We start from the raw sequence: 20,108 nt of genomic DNA, 5'->3' as shown, positions 1-20,108 counted from the left end.
TGTGGTCTCAGGAGAATGTGCAGGGATAGTCCGCACAGAATAATCCTTGTTAGAGGTAGCCAATTATATTATTATTTTAGCGATGAATATATGATTGTGGTTAATTAGCTTTTGCATACGTGTGTATTAACCATTACAGAAATATGGACAAATACGGTTCGATAATCACTATTGGTGTAAACTTACCTTACATTAATTAGGCTGGCACTCAAATATATTTGTTAGCATTGGGGTGTGACAAGATTAGGATGTGACAATATTTCTTGTTTAAAGGGGTCATTATATGATTTTTTTTTTCTACATTTTAAAACACTTCCCTGTGGTCTAAATAACATGTAATGGTGGTGATTAAGTCCAAATTTGCACAAATGTTGTTTTACAGACCATCCTAAAGTCCCTTTCTGACTGTCCCTTCAGAATGGGCTGTTTAATCAGCGCCTCCAGGCCAAGCTCCGTTCGACTGCAACTCCTTCTTTACTGACAGATATACACGCGAGTCTCCAAAAACTTAAATATTGTGCAAAGATTTGTTTATTCCAATTAGATTTACAAAGTGAAACTAATACATGACATAGGCTGATAACATGCAACTCAATATATTTCAAGCCTTCTTTTGATTACTTTTGATGAGTATGGCAAACCCTCAAATTAAAAATCTCAGAACATGTTGGGTTTTCAAAAATTGTAAACCATGATCATCAGAATTATAACAAAGGCTAGACATACCTCACTTTGCATGTAATGATTTCTTATCACATACTAGTTTCACATTTAAAGTTAAATGAATCAACTTTTGAACAATATTTAACTTTTTTTTTGGTTTCACCTGTAAGTTAGGACTCTGGGCTGTATTAGAAATGGCAATAGCGGAGGATGCATGTTCATGTATGAGCCAGTCTGCCCCACAACAAGAAGATAAAGAAAAAGAGGAAACTTTCATTACTCTTAAATTGAGTGATTCCATAATTTTTTTTCACTCAGCTTGATTTAAAAATAAAAATGTTACTGATTACCACAAATTATATTCTTGATTTATTTTTGTGTTTCTTAAAGCTACAACATTGCCGTTTGAAATGACTATAGTGTTGTGTCATGGCTAATATCTGTTGAATGAACATTCTCTAAGTCTGGGGATTCCATCATTTTGCCGGGTGTTGTATATTGTTTTACAATTGACTTAAAAGCTGCAAAGCTCATTTATTATTTATCCCAACTCAATTACATTTTCAACACTTTTAGAGGTATGCATATGGAAAGTGTAAGGACTTTTTAAATTATTTTAATTGACTTGAAATATTTACCATATTTGTTCAGTTATTGAAGCACACTCATACAGATCAATACATCACACACACAGATGACCATCTAAAGTGGCTAACATGACAGGACATACTCCAATAATTCCAGGACAAAAAAAAAAAAGATTTTGCAAACTCATATATATATAAATACATTTCCTACATAACTTTCTCCCAGTCGAATGTTGCCATCCTTCAGTTCGAAAGGGTTGAATTTGAGCTTCTTTGTCCACTTGCTTTTGCTTTGATATTAATATTAATTTGCTGGATATTAAACTGATGAAGAAAGTTTAACACACACAGTAAACCAGTATCTGAAGTATAAAAATACATATTGTACAACAAGCAATAAAGCCTCATTTTTGGGGGAAGCCCTAGGAGGTTCCCAAGCAGACACACCCACCCACACACAGATTTTCACCACTGTGCAGTTTGGAGATTGTAATACATTCATTAATTGGAATAGCAACATAATGTGCACTTTAACTCCAGAGATTACTCCTGCTCGCCACTGTTTTGAGGTGTGGTTTAGGGATGTGGCGTTCACAAGAGAACAGCTTTTTGAGCCGTTAACTAGTGAACTATGCTATTCTGTGAGTTAGTACTTTTTGTTCATGTAAAAGAGTCGCTCAAAAAATTTGTTGGTTCGGCCAGTGTATAGAAGCTGTGTTAGATAGCTGTGCATAATAACCCGTCACATCTCTGGAACACTCTGACAAGCTACACAGAAAGGCATGGCAAGCTACTTGTAGCTTCTGAGCGACAGGTTGGAGATCCCTGCCCTAAACATATTTTTTGGAATCGTGGCCATAGTAAATTTTTAAAAGGTAAAACAATGACAATATCTTTAAAATTATGTTAGAGAATGAGGATCACATTCCAGAGATTAGTGTGAATGCTGTGATATGAGCATTCAAAAGAACCGTTTCTTTTCATGCAGTATTAGTAGGTAAAAATGGCTACATAGGGACGGCGTGGCGCATAGGGACGGCGTGGCGAAGTTGGTAGAGTGGCTGTGCCAGCAATCGGAGTGTTGCTGGTTACTGGGGTTCAATTCCCACCTTCTATCTTCCTAGTCACGTCCTTGGGCAAGACACTTCACCCTTTGCCTCTGATGGCTGCTGGTTAGCGCCTTGCATGGCAGCTCCCGCCATCAGTGTGTGAATGTGTGTGTGAATGGGTAAATGTGGAAATACTGTCAAAGCGCTTTGAGTACCTTGAAGGTAGAAAAGCGCTATACAAGTACAACCCATTTATCATTTATCATGCAGTTTTGTGGGTATGTTTTCAAAATACAAGTTCGGGATGGAGGCCTTTTTTAATAAAAACAATACGACTAAGAATCAGCTTACCTTTCCTCTTGAAGGCAGGGCTTATGAGCACCAGGGGGGTATTGACCTCTGGTTCTGAAGAGCCGCCATGACTCCCAGTCTCTGACATCCCGTGGTCCCCACACAGAACCAGCAGATAGGGCAGAGATCCTTCTGCCTCCTGAGGGAAAACAACACATAAAAGGTTAATGACTCCTCTCAGCTGCAAGATAGAAACCAAAATATCCTGGCGATTCTTCTCGTCAGCAGCCATGAACAAAAACTCTAGTTTAAAGAAATGTAACATTTTTCCTAGCTTTGTTTTTTTTCATAGCAACTTGTGGTTTTATTTGGGTTGCGAGAGTCAGCTGTATTGATCTTATACAAATCCAAATATATTAATTATCGAGAAAACTGACAAGAGCACATATCAAATTAAGACAACTAATAATTTTTTTTTCTTAAACACGCCATCCTAACCCCTTTATTACGTCTCTTTAGTGGTCTGTAAGGGTGAACCAATACGATATTGGGTTTTAGTCTGTTATCAGCAAAAAAAAAACAAGTATCGGATTATATTGGACAGGATCTAAAACCTCCGATATAAGAACTCTAATACATGCCATCAGTTCTGCTCCCACTAACTTCTCTTATTGCTTGCTTAGTAGGCAGATCTTCTTCATTTGAGATCCTTTTAAAAGTGTCATACTAAGCAAAACCCACTTTTGTGTATTTGGGATCCCCATAATTGCAGAAAATGTGAATTTAAATCACGGAGGCATTGAGGAGATATTTATAAAACTGTTTTGTCTTCCTTCAAACAAGTCGTTTGAGATTCGCCCCGACCTGTGACGTTTATCAACATGTGACGTCAGCAGATATCTCAATGTATGGTAGTAGTTTTCGGGAGACCTCTGCTTGGGATTAAAAATCAAAATATGACCCCTTTAAGAGTCTTTACTTAAAAAAACTGTAAACGTGAACAAACAGAAAGAAAGTGTGTCTATATTAGTTACATGAGATACAAAATAACTTACACTATATTGCAAAAAGTATTTGGCCACCTGCCTTGACTCACATATGAACTTGAAGTGCCATCCCTGGGGGGGCGTCATCCTTGACGTGACGTCTGAAGTCAACTTCTCCATTGCCGCGAGCAGAAATCGGCGTTTTTATCCAATTTTAGGTCGCAAATATACCATATTTTATTTTTGATACCTATTCTGGATACTTTTATGGACACTTTATGGACAATTTTAAAGTGATCAAGGTGTCCTTGTTTGTTTAAAAACTTCACCGACCGCTAGCTAGCCTGGTTTGTTTTTAGCCAGGTGGCTAGCTAGCCAGTCGCTAACCTCCAGCTCGCCTTGAGCTTGACATTTTAACGATCGCACGTTTGAATACCGGGTTTTTGGACAGTCACAGTTGAGATGACCAACAAAAAGAGTGACAAGAAGGAGGTGTCTGGTGGGGCTGCGTGTAAAGTCAAACAACCAGCCAGGAGACACCGATCCCAGCGTGGCTCGACCGATAGCGGAGGTGAGCCGGGTGGTAGCATGGAGGTGGACGCATCCGTATTGGAATCGATCAACGCGAGATTGAGCAAGCTGGATATTCTGGATGCACTACAGCAGGACATCCGTGACTTGAGAAGTAGCCTGGAATTCAGTCAGAAGGAGATCGAGGATCTAAGAAAGGATAATGTCCTTCTGAGAGGTGCGATGACTGACATGCAGAGATCTACCGACTTTCTTACAGCGGACTATAGGCGCATTAAAGACACGCTGTTGGATATACAGTGCAGGGACATGAGAGACAATCTCATTTTCTCGGGGATCCGAGAGGGCAACGCCGATCCGGAAAAAACTGTAAGAGAGTTCATGTCGGATAAACTCAAGCTCTCCCCGGAGGTGGTAAGAGACATAACTTTTTCCAGAGTGCACAGAATGGGCAGACCTGTGGACAATAAAGTCCGTCCCATAATAGCTCGTTTTGAGCATTTTAAGTACAAAGAGTTGGTGAAAAGCCGAGGAAAGGAGCTGAAAGGGACCTCTCTCTGGTTAAATGACCACTTCCCGGCTGAGATCAACGATAGGAGAAAGAAACTGTCACCGATCATGAGAGAGAACCGAGCCCAGAACAAGAGAGTGGCACTAACAGTGGATAGGCTGTACATAAATGGACAGCTGTATCGGGACCCAAAGGTTACCCCCTGGCTTTTTTAGAATGGGCATTCGTGGGTGTTTTTAGTATCTTGGTTTGGCCTGTGTCATGACTACTTCCAGTACTGTTATGTCCTGCACTAAGCTGGGCCTTCATAGGGGCCTGGTGTTAGCTCACGTGAATGTATGCAGCCTGCGTAATAAGTATCAGGAAGTAGAGTGTATTATCAAAGATAATTTTATTAATATCTTTGCCATTTCTGAGACCCACCTTGATGATTCCTTTTCTGATTCAATTGTAGCCATTGAGGGGTTCTCAATTTTTAGGAAAGATAGGAACAGGTTTGGGGGTGGGGTGGCTATTTATGTTCAGAATCATTTATCTATCAAAGTGCGCAATGATTTGATGAGGGACAGTATTGAAGCTATTTGTGTGCAGGTCTATCTGCCTTATTTGAAACCAATTATAGTAGGCTGTTTCTATAGGCCTCCTAGTGCTGATGCTCTGTATCTGAAGGAGTTATGTGAGATGTTTGACAGGATATCAGATGCGAATAGAGAAATCTATTTACTGGGTGATATGAATGTTGACTGGCTGGGACAGGGGTGTACAAACAAAAATAAGTTACTATCCATTTTAAATGCTTGCAATCTGTCCCAAATTGTTGCCCCTCCCACGAGAATAGGTAGTAATAGTGATGGTATTATTATAGCTACATGCATTGATCATATTTATACAAATGTTCCGGACCAATGCTCCAAAGCAGTCTCGGTTCCTGTAGGTTTTACTGACCACAATATAATATCTGTCACTAGAAAGACAAGGGTTCCTAAACCTAAAGCGAAAATTATTTTTACAAGGTCTTATAAGAGATTTGATGAAGAATGTTTTATTGATGAAATATCCTGTTTAAATTGGAACGAGGTGTGCAGTGAGGAAGACCCTGAGGCTGCACTGGACTTATTTATGTTAATGTACATGAGTGTTGTGGACAAGCATGCCCCTTTGAAGAAGTTTTCTGTCAAAACTAAGTCTGCCCCATGGATTGATAATGGACTTAGAGGTTTAATGACAGAAAGAGACATGGCTAAAAAAGCCTCCGTCAACTCTGGTTTAATTGATGACAGGCATAAGTACTGTTCCTTAAGAAACCAGGTCACAAAGTTAAACAAACTGAAAAAAAGGGAATATTACAAACAGAGGTTATATGATGTGAGATATGATAGCAAAAACTTATGGAATGTTTTGAATGAAATCATGGGTAGAAAGAACAATGTCTGTACACCTTTTGTGGAATCAAATGGGTTGGTACTCACTAAGCCATGTGACATTGCCAATCATTTTAATAACTATTATGTTGACAAGGTATCTCAATTAAGGCATGGTATGCATATATCCAATAACAACAAATCAGCTGACCTCATTAGGAATATTATAATGGATAATAAGGACTGTGAATTCAATTTTCATCAGGTTGAAGTCAGTGAGGTTGAGAGGTTACTACACTCTCTTCCTGACAACAAAGTAGCTGGTGTAGACAACCTGGATAGTAAATTACTGAAAATGACTGCTGGTATCATATCAGTGCCTGTTTGTCATATTTTTAATAAATGTTTACAAGTGGGCCTGTGTCCAAAGATATGGAAGGTGGCTAAGGTTACTCCTCTACATAAGGATACCAAATTGGCTTTCAATGAGGGCAATTCTAGACCAATAAGCATCCTACCTGGGTTATGTAAAATACTGGAGAAATGTGTGTATGCACAAATTCAAGCTTACTTTCAATCAAATGGGCTAGCAACTGATTCTCAACATGCATATAAAACGGGCCACTCTACGTCCACGGCTCTTATACAAATGACGGACGATTGGCTTAATGCTATAGATAATTCTATGTTGGTTGGAGCTGTGCTGTTAGATTTTAGTGCTGCATTTGACATGATTGACCACTCTCTTTTAATTGAGAAACTTAAATGTTATGGTTTTAATACTTCAAGTTTAATGTGGATACAGAGTTATTTGTCCTCAAGATCACAACAGGTGTATCTTAATGGCAGCTTGTCTAATAGCAGAAGTTTGGATTGTGGTGTTCCACAGGGAAGTTGCCTAGGACCTTTACTTTTTTCTATATTCACCAATGATTTACCTTGGGCTACCGGGCGTGCAAGATTGGTTCTTTATGCTGATGATGCAACCTTATATCATGCTGCACCATCATGCAGTGTACTTAATGTAGTATTGAGTGAGGAACTAAAAGCTGTGCATGACTGGACAGTATGTAACAGACTTGTCCTTAACACCTCAAAAACAAAAAGTATTATATTGGGGACTAGGCAAGGGTTATCTTGTGACCCAAAGTTGGATTTGAGGCTAGGTATTTCAACAGTTCAACAGGTCAGAAGTGCCAAGCTCCTTGGAGTGATGCTGGACTGCACTCTATCCTGGTCAAATCATATCAGTGATATAGTTACAAAGATGGGAAGGGCTGTTGGTATTTCCAGGAAATGTGCTGGTTTTGCTGATCCACCTCTTCTTTGTCAAATTGTTAAGAGTTTAGTCTTGTGTCATATTGACTATTGTTCTACAGTCTGGGCGTCTGCTGCAAGTGGTGAGATCAGTAAGCTCCAGATTGTCCAGAATAGGGCAGCAAGGCTGGTTCTTGGTTGTTCACTAAGAACCAATGTGAACCAAATGCATGCTTCTCTTTCCTGGCTAACAGTGCAGAACAGGTTGTTGGCTAATACTCTTATATTGTTCAAATCAGTAACCGGTAGTAAAACTCCTGCTTTTCTCATGGCCCAAATAGTTCACAGTAGCACTATACATAATCACAATACCAGGGCATCCAGTGAGGGGCATTTTGTACTCCCTCGTCCCAGGAAGAATGCTTTGCGGAAATCTTTTATTTATAGATCTTTATCGCTCTGGAATAACCTGCCTCGAATTCTCACCAGCATTGAAAGTAAACAGGTTTTTAAAAAGAGAGTAATATTTTATATGAGTTTTTAAATTAGTTTGCTCATTGATGATTTGTTTGTTATATTTATATGGTAATTATTATTCTGTGACTGTAAATTGTTTGCTTGTTTTTTTTATTGATGCTTTTATTTTTTTTCTGTATTGTGTAGTTATAATTATATGCTTTTACTTGTAATTGTATTGAATTGTGGACCCCAGGAAGACTAGTGGGTTGTTGAGGCAACCAGCTAATGGGGATCCTTAATAAAAATCTAAATCTAAAATCCCATTCCTAACTCATAGGGTTCAATATGATGTCGGTCCACCTTTTGCAGCTATTACAGCTTCAAGTCTTCTGGGAAGGCTGTCCACAAGGTTGCGGAGGGTGTTTATAGGACTTTTCGACCATTTTTCCAAAAGCGCATTGGTGAGGTCACACACTGATATTGGTCGAGAACGCCTGGCTCTCAGTGTCCGTTCTAATTCATCCCAAAGGTGTTCTATCGGGTTCAGGTCAGGACTCTGTGCAGGCCAGTCAAGTTCATCCACACCAGACTCTGTCATCCTTGTCTTTATGGACTTTGCTTTGTGCACTGGTGCACAGTCATGTTGGAAGAGGAAGGGGCCCGCTTCAAACTGTTCCCACAAGGTTGGGAGCATTGGAATTGTCCAAAATGTTTTGGTATCTTGGAGCATTCAAAGTTCCTTTTACTGGAACTAAGGGGCCAAGCCCAACTCCTGAAAAACAACCCCACACCATAATTTCTTCTCCACCAAATTTCACACTCGGCACAATGCAATCCGAAATGTACCGTTCTCCTGGCAACCTCCAAATCCAGACTCCTCCACCAGATTGCCAGATGGAAAAGCGTGATTCATCACTCCAGAGAACACGTATCCACTGCTCTAGAGTCCAGTGGCGACGTGCTTTACACCACTTCATCCGACGCTTTGCATTGGACTTGGTGATGTACGGCATAGATGCAGCTGTCCGCCACGGAAACCCATTCCATGAAGCTCTCTGCGTACTGTACGTGGGCTAATTGGAAGGTCACATGAAGTTTGGAGCTCTGTAGCAACTGACTGTGCAGAAAGTCGGCGACCTCTTTGCACTATGCGCTTCAGCATCCGCTGACCCCTCCCAGTCAGTTTACGTGGCCTACCATTTTGTGGCTGAGTTGCTGTTGTTCTCAAACTCTTCCATTTTCTTATAATAAAGCCGACAGTTGACTTTGGAATATTTAGGAGCAAGAAAATTTCACGACTGGATTTGTTGCACAGGTGGCATCCTATGACAGTTCCACGCTGGAAATCACTGAGCTCCTGAGAGCGGCCCATTCTTTCACAAATGTTTGTAGAAACAGTCTCCATGCCTAAGTGCTTGATTTTATACACCTGTGGTCTGATCATTTGGATTGGTGGCCAAATACTCTTGGCATTATAGTGTATCTGTGACATTACAACATAAATTAGTGGATTTCAAAAAATGTGTGGATAAACCATATACATGCTACTTCATTAACATGACCTACTTTACATGTCAACTTCAACACCTTCAAATGTGTTAATCAAAACTAAGATGCACGTTGCAATCAAACAGCTGATGAACCTTGACTTACAGACCGCTCATTATACGACCTGGCTGTTACAATAAAGGAGTTTTGTGATTTTAAATTGTGAGTGCCAAACTGGGTTAGTAATAGTTGTTTGATTGATTGAAACTTTTATTAGTAGATTGCACAGTACAGTACATATTCCGTACAATTGACCACTAAATGGTAACACCCGAATACGTTTTTCAACTTGTTTAAGTCGGGGTCCACGTAAATCAATTCATGGTAAAGTGGGTGTGTAGCAGCTACATAGTTTCTTTGGCTTTGGGAATAACAAAAAGTTGATCCATCACCCCCTTCTTATGTTTGTTTGATATACAGTACCGTATAAGCGCTTTATATTGTGTTTAAATTGGACAAACTTTAACTAAAATGTGGACTTTCCTATGGAGAAATTTGCTTCAATATACACACTTTTCTATTTACCAACCCTATTCTAGAACCAATTAAGTTTGTAAATCGGGGGTTCCACTGTAAGTGCGATACTTACAGTACAAACACTTGTACTGTCACTGGGGTGAGTTTTTCCTTGCCCGTATGTGGGCTCTGTACCGAGGATGTCGTTGTGGCTTGTACAGCCCTTTGAGACACTTGTGATTTAGGGCTATATAAATAAACATTGATTGATTGATTGATTGATTGATTGAACACTTATAGGGCTCAACAAAATACAAGAGTGGCAAATCTAACTTAGTGGTAATAGATTACTTCCTGACTATGGCAATACACCTAGTATAAACTGAAATTAAGAGAGTGAACAACATAACACTTGATCAAGCCTTTTTAAACACTACAAAATTAGTAAAAATGTGTATTATTAATGCTGATAGTGTATTGGATCGATATCGGTATCGGCCAATTGTCAAAGGTGCCATATTGCTATCGTATCAGAATTGAATACGTTGTATTAGGACACCCCTAGTGGTAAGGTACTGAAATTTCATAATACTTAATATTCATATTTGCTTCAGTACAAGGACAATTTGACTGTATGTCAACCGTGCACTGTCATTTTGCAGGAATGATTCACCGACTTGACTTTCAATTGTATACAATGTCAAAAGTAATTAGCCAAACTATCCCAATCATTAAATACAAGTAATTTGTGTAATTTGTTTGCACGATGGTGGCACATGTAGTTAAGACATCTGCCTTACATTCTCTGTTTGAATCCCAGCGTTGACGTCTGTGTTGAGTTTGCATGTTCTTCTCATGCATGCATGGTTTAATACTGGTATTCCAGTTTCCCTCCAGAGTCTAAAACATGCATGTTGACAACTGCCAAAATAAGCATATTACTGGTACATCATGTGTGAAGCATGGTGTGTTACAGCATAGACATAACTTTCACAGGCAACACAGTCCAAACACGTTATACGATTTTATTATAGATAGATTTTTACTATCCAGCAATACCTTTAAATGCACTAAAATGTTCAAACCACCTTTTTAAAACATATGTATTAGACCTTAATTAAATTGTAGTCGTTCGACTTTATGAGTGAATAACATACCTAAACTATGCTACTTGAAACCAGTTTTCTCTTGCATGTATACGCTATCATTGATTGATCATCTTATTTTTTTTTTTTGCTTGATCATCTTAGATGGCGTTCTGCTCTTGTGTCAGTCTACGTAGCGTGATATAACTCGGAAGCTGATCCCCTTACATTTACAACAGAGGCAAACACTACTTTCAACATGTCTTGTGCAGAATCTTGTGGAATCCATTTCTAGGGTGAAGAATATTGTAAAGTCACAAGAAAGGCAGACATGGTTTGACACCATGTTAAATCTTTAAAACACTCATTATCTACCAATCACACTCACAAGGTGGTACATTCACAAACACCGTAATTCTCCACATCAACATTTAAAAGGAACATTGGCGCCAACTAGACTGATTAGCAACACTAATATTGGTCCTAGTGTGTGAATGTGAGGGTGAATGTTGTCTATCTGTGTTGGCCCTGTGATGAGTTGCCAACTTGTCCAGGCTGTACCCTGCCTTCCGCCCGGGATAGGCTGCAGCCCCCTCGAAAGGGACAAGCGATAGACAATGGATGGATGGATGGATGGCTTTATAAAGGCACACTGAGCATGTAAACAAGGACTTCCATAATTTCAAATGGAAGAAATTTCTTCCATTTAACCGAAGTTAAATTTAGATTTATTTTGGGAATCCGACTAAATTAGTGCATGTAAAAGATGAAAGCAACTGGCGCATTTACCTTTGAAATGAGGGCACCGTGGATCTTCTTCAGGATGTCGTCCATTTCCAGCAGTTTGGGCTGAATGAGAGAACTGTGGGGTCCACTGATGTGACCGATATGGTCCAGGCCAAGGTAGTGGAGGATCAGAATGTCCCAGTCATCTCTCTTAAGGGTGCTATCTAAGTGACGAGTCACATTGTTGTCAACCTGCACAGTACAGGACGAAAGCCACACTGTAGTAAAAAGTATTGCTACACATATAACAATGATAATCCACTATGTAGAAGTAGCGTATGATATAATCGAAATGAAATCTAACTTTTCAAGTATAAATAATACAGAGCAGGGTTCTCAAAATGTGCAGCCCTAAGGACATACCGTATTTTGTGGCTCTCAACCTAACACCTCAGTCGCTGCTCTGTTGCAGAGATAGCTGCCGAACCACTCGTCTGTTCCAGTCGAAATCAGATATTTGCTGCCTCCTGTGTCGGTTTGAGACTAGGGACTCCCAGATCACAATAATCCTGCCCCTATCGCCTCTCACCGGTCGCCATAGGACTTTAATTTAGCAGACGCTATGTGCGTGAGATAGTTTTAACGTGGGACGACTGGAGCGCGACAGTAGGCACACGCTGCTGTATGGAGAGGAGTTCCGGATCCAGTGGCAAGGGAACCTGGACGACCTGGAAACTAGACAATGCAACAGGCACCCTCCAGCGTGGGGGTGCGTATGATGGTCCACCGGCGTGAAAGGAATTTTTTCGGGGTATGCTCCCCTAGATCCGCCGTGTTCAGCATAAAAACCAGGGGCGGCGTTGGGAGGCACTGCGGATGGTCTCAGTTTAGTGTAAGAAACAAGTTATTACATTTTGGCGGTGATCTGGATCACTGTCTGGATTTAGTACTTTTTTACTATTGGGAAATAAAACCTGGCGGAGTTAGTTTTTTTTTTTACCTTAATTTACCCAGGAAAGACCCATTGAGATTAAAGATCTATTTTTCAAGGGAGTCCTTCAAACTCATACACCAGTGTTGGTGCCACCGGGAGCAAGGTAGGTGAAGTGTCTTGCCGTGACTAAAATGGCGGAAGCTGGAATCGAATCTGGAACCCTCAAGCTGCAAACAGGGCTACCCAATTTTTAAAGCTGCTATGAACACAAAAAAAAGTGATATTTTGTTTAAAACAACATACATTTATAAAATGTAATTTTTTTAAATATAAAAACTCATTATTCTAATGAAGCACTTTCTTTTAGTCTAATTCAGAGTAAAAGAAACTGTTCTTGTGGACGGATGCCCCTTAAACTGGCTTACTGATGTTGACAGAAGCGGTTGTCGACATAACTGAAATCAAAACCAAAAACAGCAGTTGCTTGTACATTCATTATTTATTCATTTTGAATTTTGCCAAAGACACAAGAGACCGGCCAATAAGGATTTTTAAGCCTATGGCAGTATGTTGGCCTTGTTTTCTTAATTTGTGCATTTTTTTATTACAGAATTTTTCTTTTCATATATTTTTTAAATATTGATTGTGTTGTGTTGCTACAACAACACTAGAACCTTAATGTGTGAACAAATCTATATTTTAGAGGCAAACAATCGAACACACATAAATAAATGGGTGCATATCGTTATGTTAATACTGCCTATAGAAGCAGGTTAATTATGCTATGCTATGATTTTGAAACTTACTTTGCACTGAACAGGAAGTCACTGTGTGCATGTTTTAGGGGTGTCCCCATACAACTTTTCACTACAGATACAATATCAATATTGGAGCCTTGAGTATTGGCCGATACTGAAATTGACCCGATTCGATATCAGCACAAATCATTTATAATGTTATTATTTTGTAGTGTGGAATGTTAGAAAGGGCTTGATCAAGCGAAATTAGGCACACAAAGAAAATGGTAGGTATGAAAAACACAAAGAATAGACTTCTACTATATTCAAGTTGAAGTTGATTAGTAATTGTTTTTTCAAGACTGGCCACAATAAATTATTCAGTTGAGCTCATGACACACCGTAAGTTGAATGATGCGGACAAGTTGGTTACTCAGTACTTTTACTATACTCCTGCATTGGAGACTTTGTATCTGTAAGTAATACGCAACTATAATTATTTGACACTTGTTTATATTGACAAATGCGCTGTTTTAACTGCAATGTTATTCCAATAAGGACATTTATTGCATATGTCTAGCTTGTGTGCTTAGCTGTTGTGTATCTGCTAGTGCATGTAACCTATAGCATAGCATGTTTACCTTTTGTAAACGACTTGACTAAAATACAAGAAAAGACCCACCATTTGTGCTCTTTGGAGGACATTTACATGTTAACTGGCTGTCCAGCTTTGCACAAGTAAACACGTTGCAGGACTGCTTGTATCGGAGTGCTTATATCAAATATTTTAAATACAAGCCGATATAATCCAATACTTTGGGTGATATCGCACCAATAAACAATATCATTATCGGATCGGGACATGTTTTAATTCAGTAGTTACAGGTATGTTGCTGTTGCGGTTTCACACTGTTTAGCGATATTGAAGTTGCCAATACTGCAACACATGTCAATATAAGTAGACCGCTTTTTAAAGAAACTACACTTATGTCAACAAATGAGCCGACCTTGTATAGGTCTGTCAACTTTAGGAATAAAGAACAATGTGGACTTGTTGAGTCAACATAAGCGTGTAACACTATAGTACAATCAGTTCAGCGATTGAGAAACTTACCTCAGTGTAGTCGGACACAAAGAAGGAGGTTGTGCCGTCATACTCCATGAAGTGTTTGGGAAAGAGGCGTACCCATGTGTCATCGCCATAAAAGATCATTTTTTTCCCAGCTGTTTTGGCTTGCCAGATAATATTGTCTTCTAACAAAGCCGGAGAATTTAAATTCATCACCACATCAATGAAGCCTGGAATACTGCCAGTGGTCAGAGCCTGAGGAGGGATGTTTGACACAAATAGAATGTTTATTGATGACGTTACCATAGTGTTTCATCATGTACAGCACAGTAATTACAGGTAATTGGGACTAATGGGTAGGACAAATAGATTATGTTTTATTCATATCAGTAGTGGGCAAAGAGACTGATAAAAAAACAAAACTGTTTGACCTGTTTCCTTTATTTTGCATCATGAAAACAAAACAAATTCCCATCATACAAACACACTCTTGTTGCCACAAACAAAATCATGTGAAACACAAGAGCCAATTCATTGTCCTGGGAGCAATACAAAGCCTGCATGCTAAGAAAAACATGAGATTGCGAATGCTATTTAAACCCCTCGAGTGGCCTTTAGCACAGTATGAGCTACTCAGAGGTATTGAAAATCCAAGCTGTGATAAAAAAGTGACCATTTTTTGGTTGTCAGCATGTCCCACTGATGGGTTTTTCCCCAGAGAGGACTTCTTAAAAAACCTTTACATTCTCAGATGTCTCAGCTGTTACGTTTTTGTTCCCCAGCATACTGCTGTATATCATGGGAACTGTTGTGTTACAGACCTGTCACAACACCGAGGGTTGTGGCTCTGTTGTTGCTTGTATATGGCCTTGTATTGTACTGTATGTGTTATAGTCGTCATGTTTCTCTCTGCGGGCTGAGGTTGGGAACATTCCTTTCTCTTTTACCTTTACCACAACTTAACTATTTGCGTGTCCTCTACAAGCCGTTAAATATTAACAACTATTTTGTTGAGAAAAAATGTTGACCATAAATTAGCATGCATCAAACATACTTTTATTATTTTGTAGTGAGGAATGTTAGAAACGGTTTGATCAAGTAAAATTAATCAGAGAACATTGGTGGAAATTAAAAACACTAACTTATTCATCATTAACCATCTGGAATTCATTTATGTTGTCTTTAAGTGAAGTGGAGTGGTATTTTCTTTTTTGGCAACACCTAATGGCCAGAATAGTTCATTAATGACGCAGCAAGTTGAATGATGCGGACACGTTTGTTACTCAATACTTTCTAATTCGTCCTTGCATTGGAGACCTGTATGTGTAAGGAATCTGCAACTATAATTATTTGATACTTGTTTATATCAACAAACGCAGTGTTTTAGATTGCAATATTGTTCAATTCAAGACACTATGTATGTCTAGCTTGTGTGCTTAACTGTTATCAGCTAAGCAACTACAGCTAAGTGTAGTTCCGCCACGCCGTCCCCTATGGGAGAGTGGCCGTGCCAGCAATCTGAGGGTTACTGGTTCAATCCCCACCTTCTGCCATCCTAGTCACGTCCGTTGTGTCTTTGAGCAAGACACTTTACCCTTGTTCCTGATGGGTCCTGGTTAGCATGGCAGCTCCCACCATCAGTGTGTGAATGTGTGTGTGTGAATGGGTGGATGTGGAAATAGTGTCAAAGCGCTTTGAGTTACTTAGAAAGGTAGAGAAGCGCTATACAAGTACAACCCATTTACCATTTATCTAGCTGCCAAGTTCAAGTAGCCTATAGCCTACCATGTTTACCTTTGGTAAATACTTACACTAAAATCTAAGAATTGACCAACGTTACGTGCTTATTGGAAGACGTTGAGGATTGCTTGCATCAGAGCGCTTATAGACTGCAACCTCGATTTATAAACCCCTCTATTTGCGAGGTTTATGATTTACGAACTTTTAGATCGAGCCAAATATGCCTCCGTGTGTGAACCATGTTTCCGTGTAAAAATGCCTCATTCATTCATTGATTTTGTGTCGCACCTGCTGCCATTTTGTGCCGCATGCTAATGTATGAACACATTTTGTGTTAAGTTACAACAATTATTTTACATTGGGTTAATCAGTCATCCACTACTTCTAAAGTTTTACAATTCATTGGAGCGACTATCTTTTTAAACGTAGTGCAGCATTATTTTCTATGAGTCAGTTTTGGGCAAGCACATTTATTTTCTTCTTCACCTTCTTCATGACAGGACAAAATCAATTTTTAATTTTTTTTCCGCCTTGGTTTAGTTCTTGTCAGTTAGTTAGTCAGAACATGCAAAGCTCAAACACGTGGCTATTTTCAATATGATTTGCATATGTATAAGGGGGCGTGATCTGGGCGTGCCAAGCCCACTTTTGCAGATGATTCCAAGTAGATTGCGATGTAACAAAGAAATGTGCTTGGATTTGATTGTGCGCACTTTAATTTTTACTAGCGTACACCATTTTCGATATTTGATTGTACGTAGGAAAGCCATGCAACTCTCTTACATGATGCCCTAGGTCTCCATGACCTCATCGTGCTTCTTCTAGAGACATGGTGAAGGGAAGTTGACTGATCCCATTAGAAGAGAAACACCCTTAAACCATAATGCTTACTTATGCTTGACGATACTTCTGCGCCTCCATGCTTGACAACGGGGATAGTGTTCTTGGGGGTGATTGTCTGAATTCCTCTTCCTCAAAACACCATGAGTCAAACTGATTCCAAAGAGCTTCATTTGGATCTCATCTGACCACATGACCTTTTCCCATTTAATCTCTGAATCATTCAGGTGTTCATTAGCAAATTTCAGACAGGCTTGGACATGTGTCTTCTTGAGCGGGGGGACTTTATAGATGCTGCAGGATTTGAATCCATCAATCGGTTACCTATGCTTTTCTTCACTTTCAACAAGATCCTGGGCTCGATTCCTAGCACGGGCTCTTTCTGATCTCCCTGTGACTGCGTGGGTTCCCTCCGGGTACTCCGGCTTCCTCCCACCTCCAAAGACTTTCATCTGGGGATAGGTTGATTTGCAACACTAAATTGGCCCTACTGTGTGAATGTGAGTGTTGTCTATCTGTGTTGGCCCTGCGATGAGGTGACGACTTGTTCAGGCCGCCCGAGTGCAGCTGGGATAGGCTCCAGCGCCCTCGCGTCCCCTAAAGGGACAATTGGTTGAAAACGGATGGATAGATGGATAAGCTCGTCATTATAATGATTGACACCCCATCAGATGAAATATTGCGTTGAGCTCGAGACCAAGGGTGATTGACAATCTTTGGTGTTTCTTCCTTTTTCTAATAATTGTAGCAACAGCTGTTTCCTTCTTACTCTGCTTCTTGCCAATGGTCTTGTAGCCAATTACTGCCATGTGCAGTTCTAAAATCTCAAATGTTTCCTAAAATCCCTTAGAAAGTTCTTTGTTTAAATGATGTATTCTGTGGCCATGTATATTTTATACATGTAACAAATTGAGATTAAGCGTACTTTCTTAAAGCGAGAGGACTCTCTATGGGAGTCAGAATGTTTCATGGTTATGGGATCAAATATGTATTTAACTAAATAAATGCAAACACATGTGTATCTTTTTTACATATAGATTTTATTTTAGATATTCCATCTCTGTGTTGAAATAAACCTGCCCTTAAAAGTACAGACTGTCTCACAAGTCCAAAGCTATCAGACTATATGGCTTAAACCAATTCAAATATTTGTGAAATTTGGAGTAAACATATAGAAAATGCAGGAGTAGCTTTTTAAGAGGTCGTCAGCTCATTAAAGTTGCAACTTCCTCACAGTGATATTTTTTAAAGCAAAAAAATTAACAAGAACACCACCTGCTAGCTTATGTTACCATTAGTGGTTTAACATAACATATTTGTTTGACAATTGTCTATATTTTTCACAATTACAAAGTGAAAAAAGTTAAAGTTAAAGTACCAATGATTGTCACACACACACTAGGTGTGATGAGATTATCCTCTGCATTTGACCTATCACCCTCATCCCCTGGGAGGTGAGGTGAGCAGTGAGCAGCAGCGGTGGCCACGCTCAGGAATCATTTTGGTGATTTAACCCCCAATTCCAACCCTTGATGCTGAGTGCCAAGCAGGGAGGTAATGGGTCCCATTTTTAAAGTTAAAGTGCATCCGGCAGTGGAGGCTCCTCTATGGGGTCTTGGGGCACTAGGAGGTTAACCCCTTTACTACTGTCACCCCAGGTGGCCCTTGGCAAAGGCCTAGTACCTGACTGGCCCTTAGCCAGGGATACGGTGGAAGACCTCAACGGCGGAGCAGGCAGAAGACGATAGATGCAAGAACTACCACAACGGCTGCGATGGCGGAAGAAGGCCCACCCACATCCATGTGAGCCCAGTTATGGGGAAATAACAACCCAAGACCTCAACGGTGGAACAGGCGGAGGATGATTGCTAACCCTATGGAGCGTCACAACGGCTGGGATGGCGGATGAAGGCTGCAGCAGAAAAGGGTCCCCAGTCATCTTGGACTCCATGCCACTGGACCCTGACCCGGATCTGTCAAGGATCGTGTGGTGACTGTGCACGAGTCTCCCCACGTTAAACAAAGTCACGCACAGGCATCCTCCATATAACGATCCTCCAGGATCGTTATACTCACTTTGAGTGACCGCTGATGATACATTCAATGACTGCTTAGGTTAGCTATCCAAAATTCCTATTATTAACTAACAATATCTAAAGCTAATGCTTGTGCATGTGTTACGCGCGTACGTAATTACATCATTACGTACGAGAAGCTGTGAGAGGGCGGGATATACTGTGTAAAATACATTGGAAAGTTGGTGCCCTCTAGGCATCTGTGTTCATGTTGCAAACAGCCCCTTAGTGTGGGGGAAAAGCCCGTAAAAATGAACATTTTAAAATCCCTCTATGCAATTGCCAAATCCAGTATATTGTGACGCTGGCTGAATGGACTCTACTGGTAGCTCATCAACATGGTAATTAGCTGTCCCAAAGTGCGTCTCTGCTCGCCGTGTGCCATTGAATGTCAAGTACAATATCAGTGGAGCACACACGCTTATGCTGGCACCGTGACCCAAACAGGTGCCAAAACATAGAACAATGTTTTATGTTAGTTAACCACCGACAAGAAGACAAGACCACACTGTCGTCATGCCGAAGAAATATCGCTAATACTGTTTGAAAATGTTTGGACTAGCATTTATTTGCAATTTCCCTCATTAGTTAAGACACTTAAGTTTACTATTAAACTCATGCAGCTCACACAACAATAATCAGTTCATAGCATCTATCCATTTTCTATATAGCTTGTCCTCATTAGGGGCACAGGTGAGCTGAAGCCTACTCCAGCTGACTTAGAGTGAGAGGCAGGGTACAGGCGGGACAAGCATTCACACTCACATGCATGCCTATAGAGCAGATTTCCAACCTTTATCACTTTCATCAGGAACCCTACCTCACTGCTCTCCTCTGTCTACGCTAATGATCCTTTCACTGGTTCTCCTAAGAAAACATCATTACGTTTACTTCTTCTCAATCACAGGTGTCAAACTCAAGGCCTTAGGGCCAGATCTGGCATGCCATATCATTTTATATTGCCCGCAAAGGTCCTGCAAATAATGTGTGTCAATAATGTACTATATGTTTCTAAGAAAATGTATTCATTCTTTCCATTTTGACAAAAAAAAAAGATTAAATATCTGCTAGACTTACGATTTAAAAGCAAGTCATCCATCAAATTGTTTGTAAAAAAATAATGAAATCCACAGGCAATTTTGTAATAATATATCATGAGTCGATTATACATTTATATTCATACTGTATATATTTTCTGATTTC

General features: G+C 39.9%; 1 protein-coding gene across 2 annotated transcripts in view; it reads right to left on the bottom strand.

Moving 5' to 3' along the window:
* The window catches only part of pigg (phosphatidylinositol glycan anchor biosynthesis class G (EMM blood group)), a 141,598-nt gene that overhangs the window by 103,726 nt on the left and 17,764 nt on the right, over positions 1-20,108 (bottom strand). For both annotated transcript variants that reach the window (XM_062045297.1, XM_062045298.1), the window contains exons 3-5: positions 14,296-14,505; positions 11,574-11,762; positions 2,651-2,789 (exon numbers count right to left, since the gene is read on the bottom strand). In XM_062045297.1, the coding sequence (XP_061901281.1) occupies positions 2,651-2,789; positions 11,574-11,762; positions 14,296-14,505 (538 nt within the window). The remainder of the gene's footprint in view (positions 1-2,650; positions 2,790-11,573; positions 11,763-14,295; positions 14,506-20,108) is intronic.

This window comes from Entelurus aequoreus, linkage group LG04 (assembly GCF_033978785.1).
Source record: "Entelurus aequoreus isolate RoL-2023_Sb linkage group LG04, RoL_Eaeq_v1.1, whole genome shotgun sequence".
In the NCBI taxonomy this organism is placed as follows: Eukaryota; Metazoa; Chordata; class Actinopteri; order Syngnathiformes; family Syngnathidae; genus Entelurus; species Entelurus aequoreus.
The sequence above is the reverse complement of the archived record's forward strand: the minus strand, read 5'-3'. Positions and strand labels throughout refer to the sequence as shown.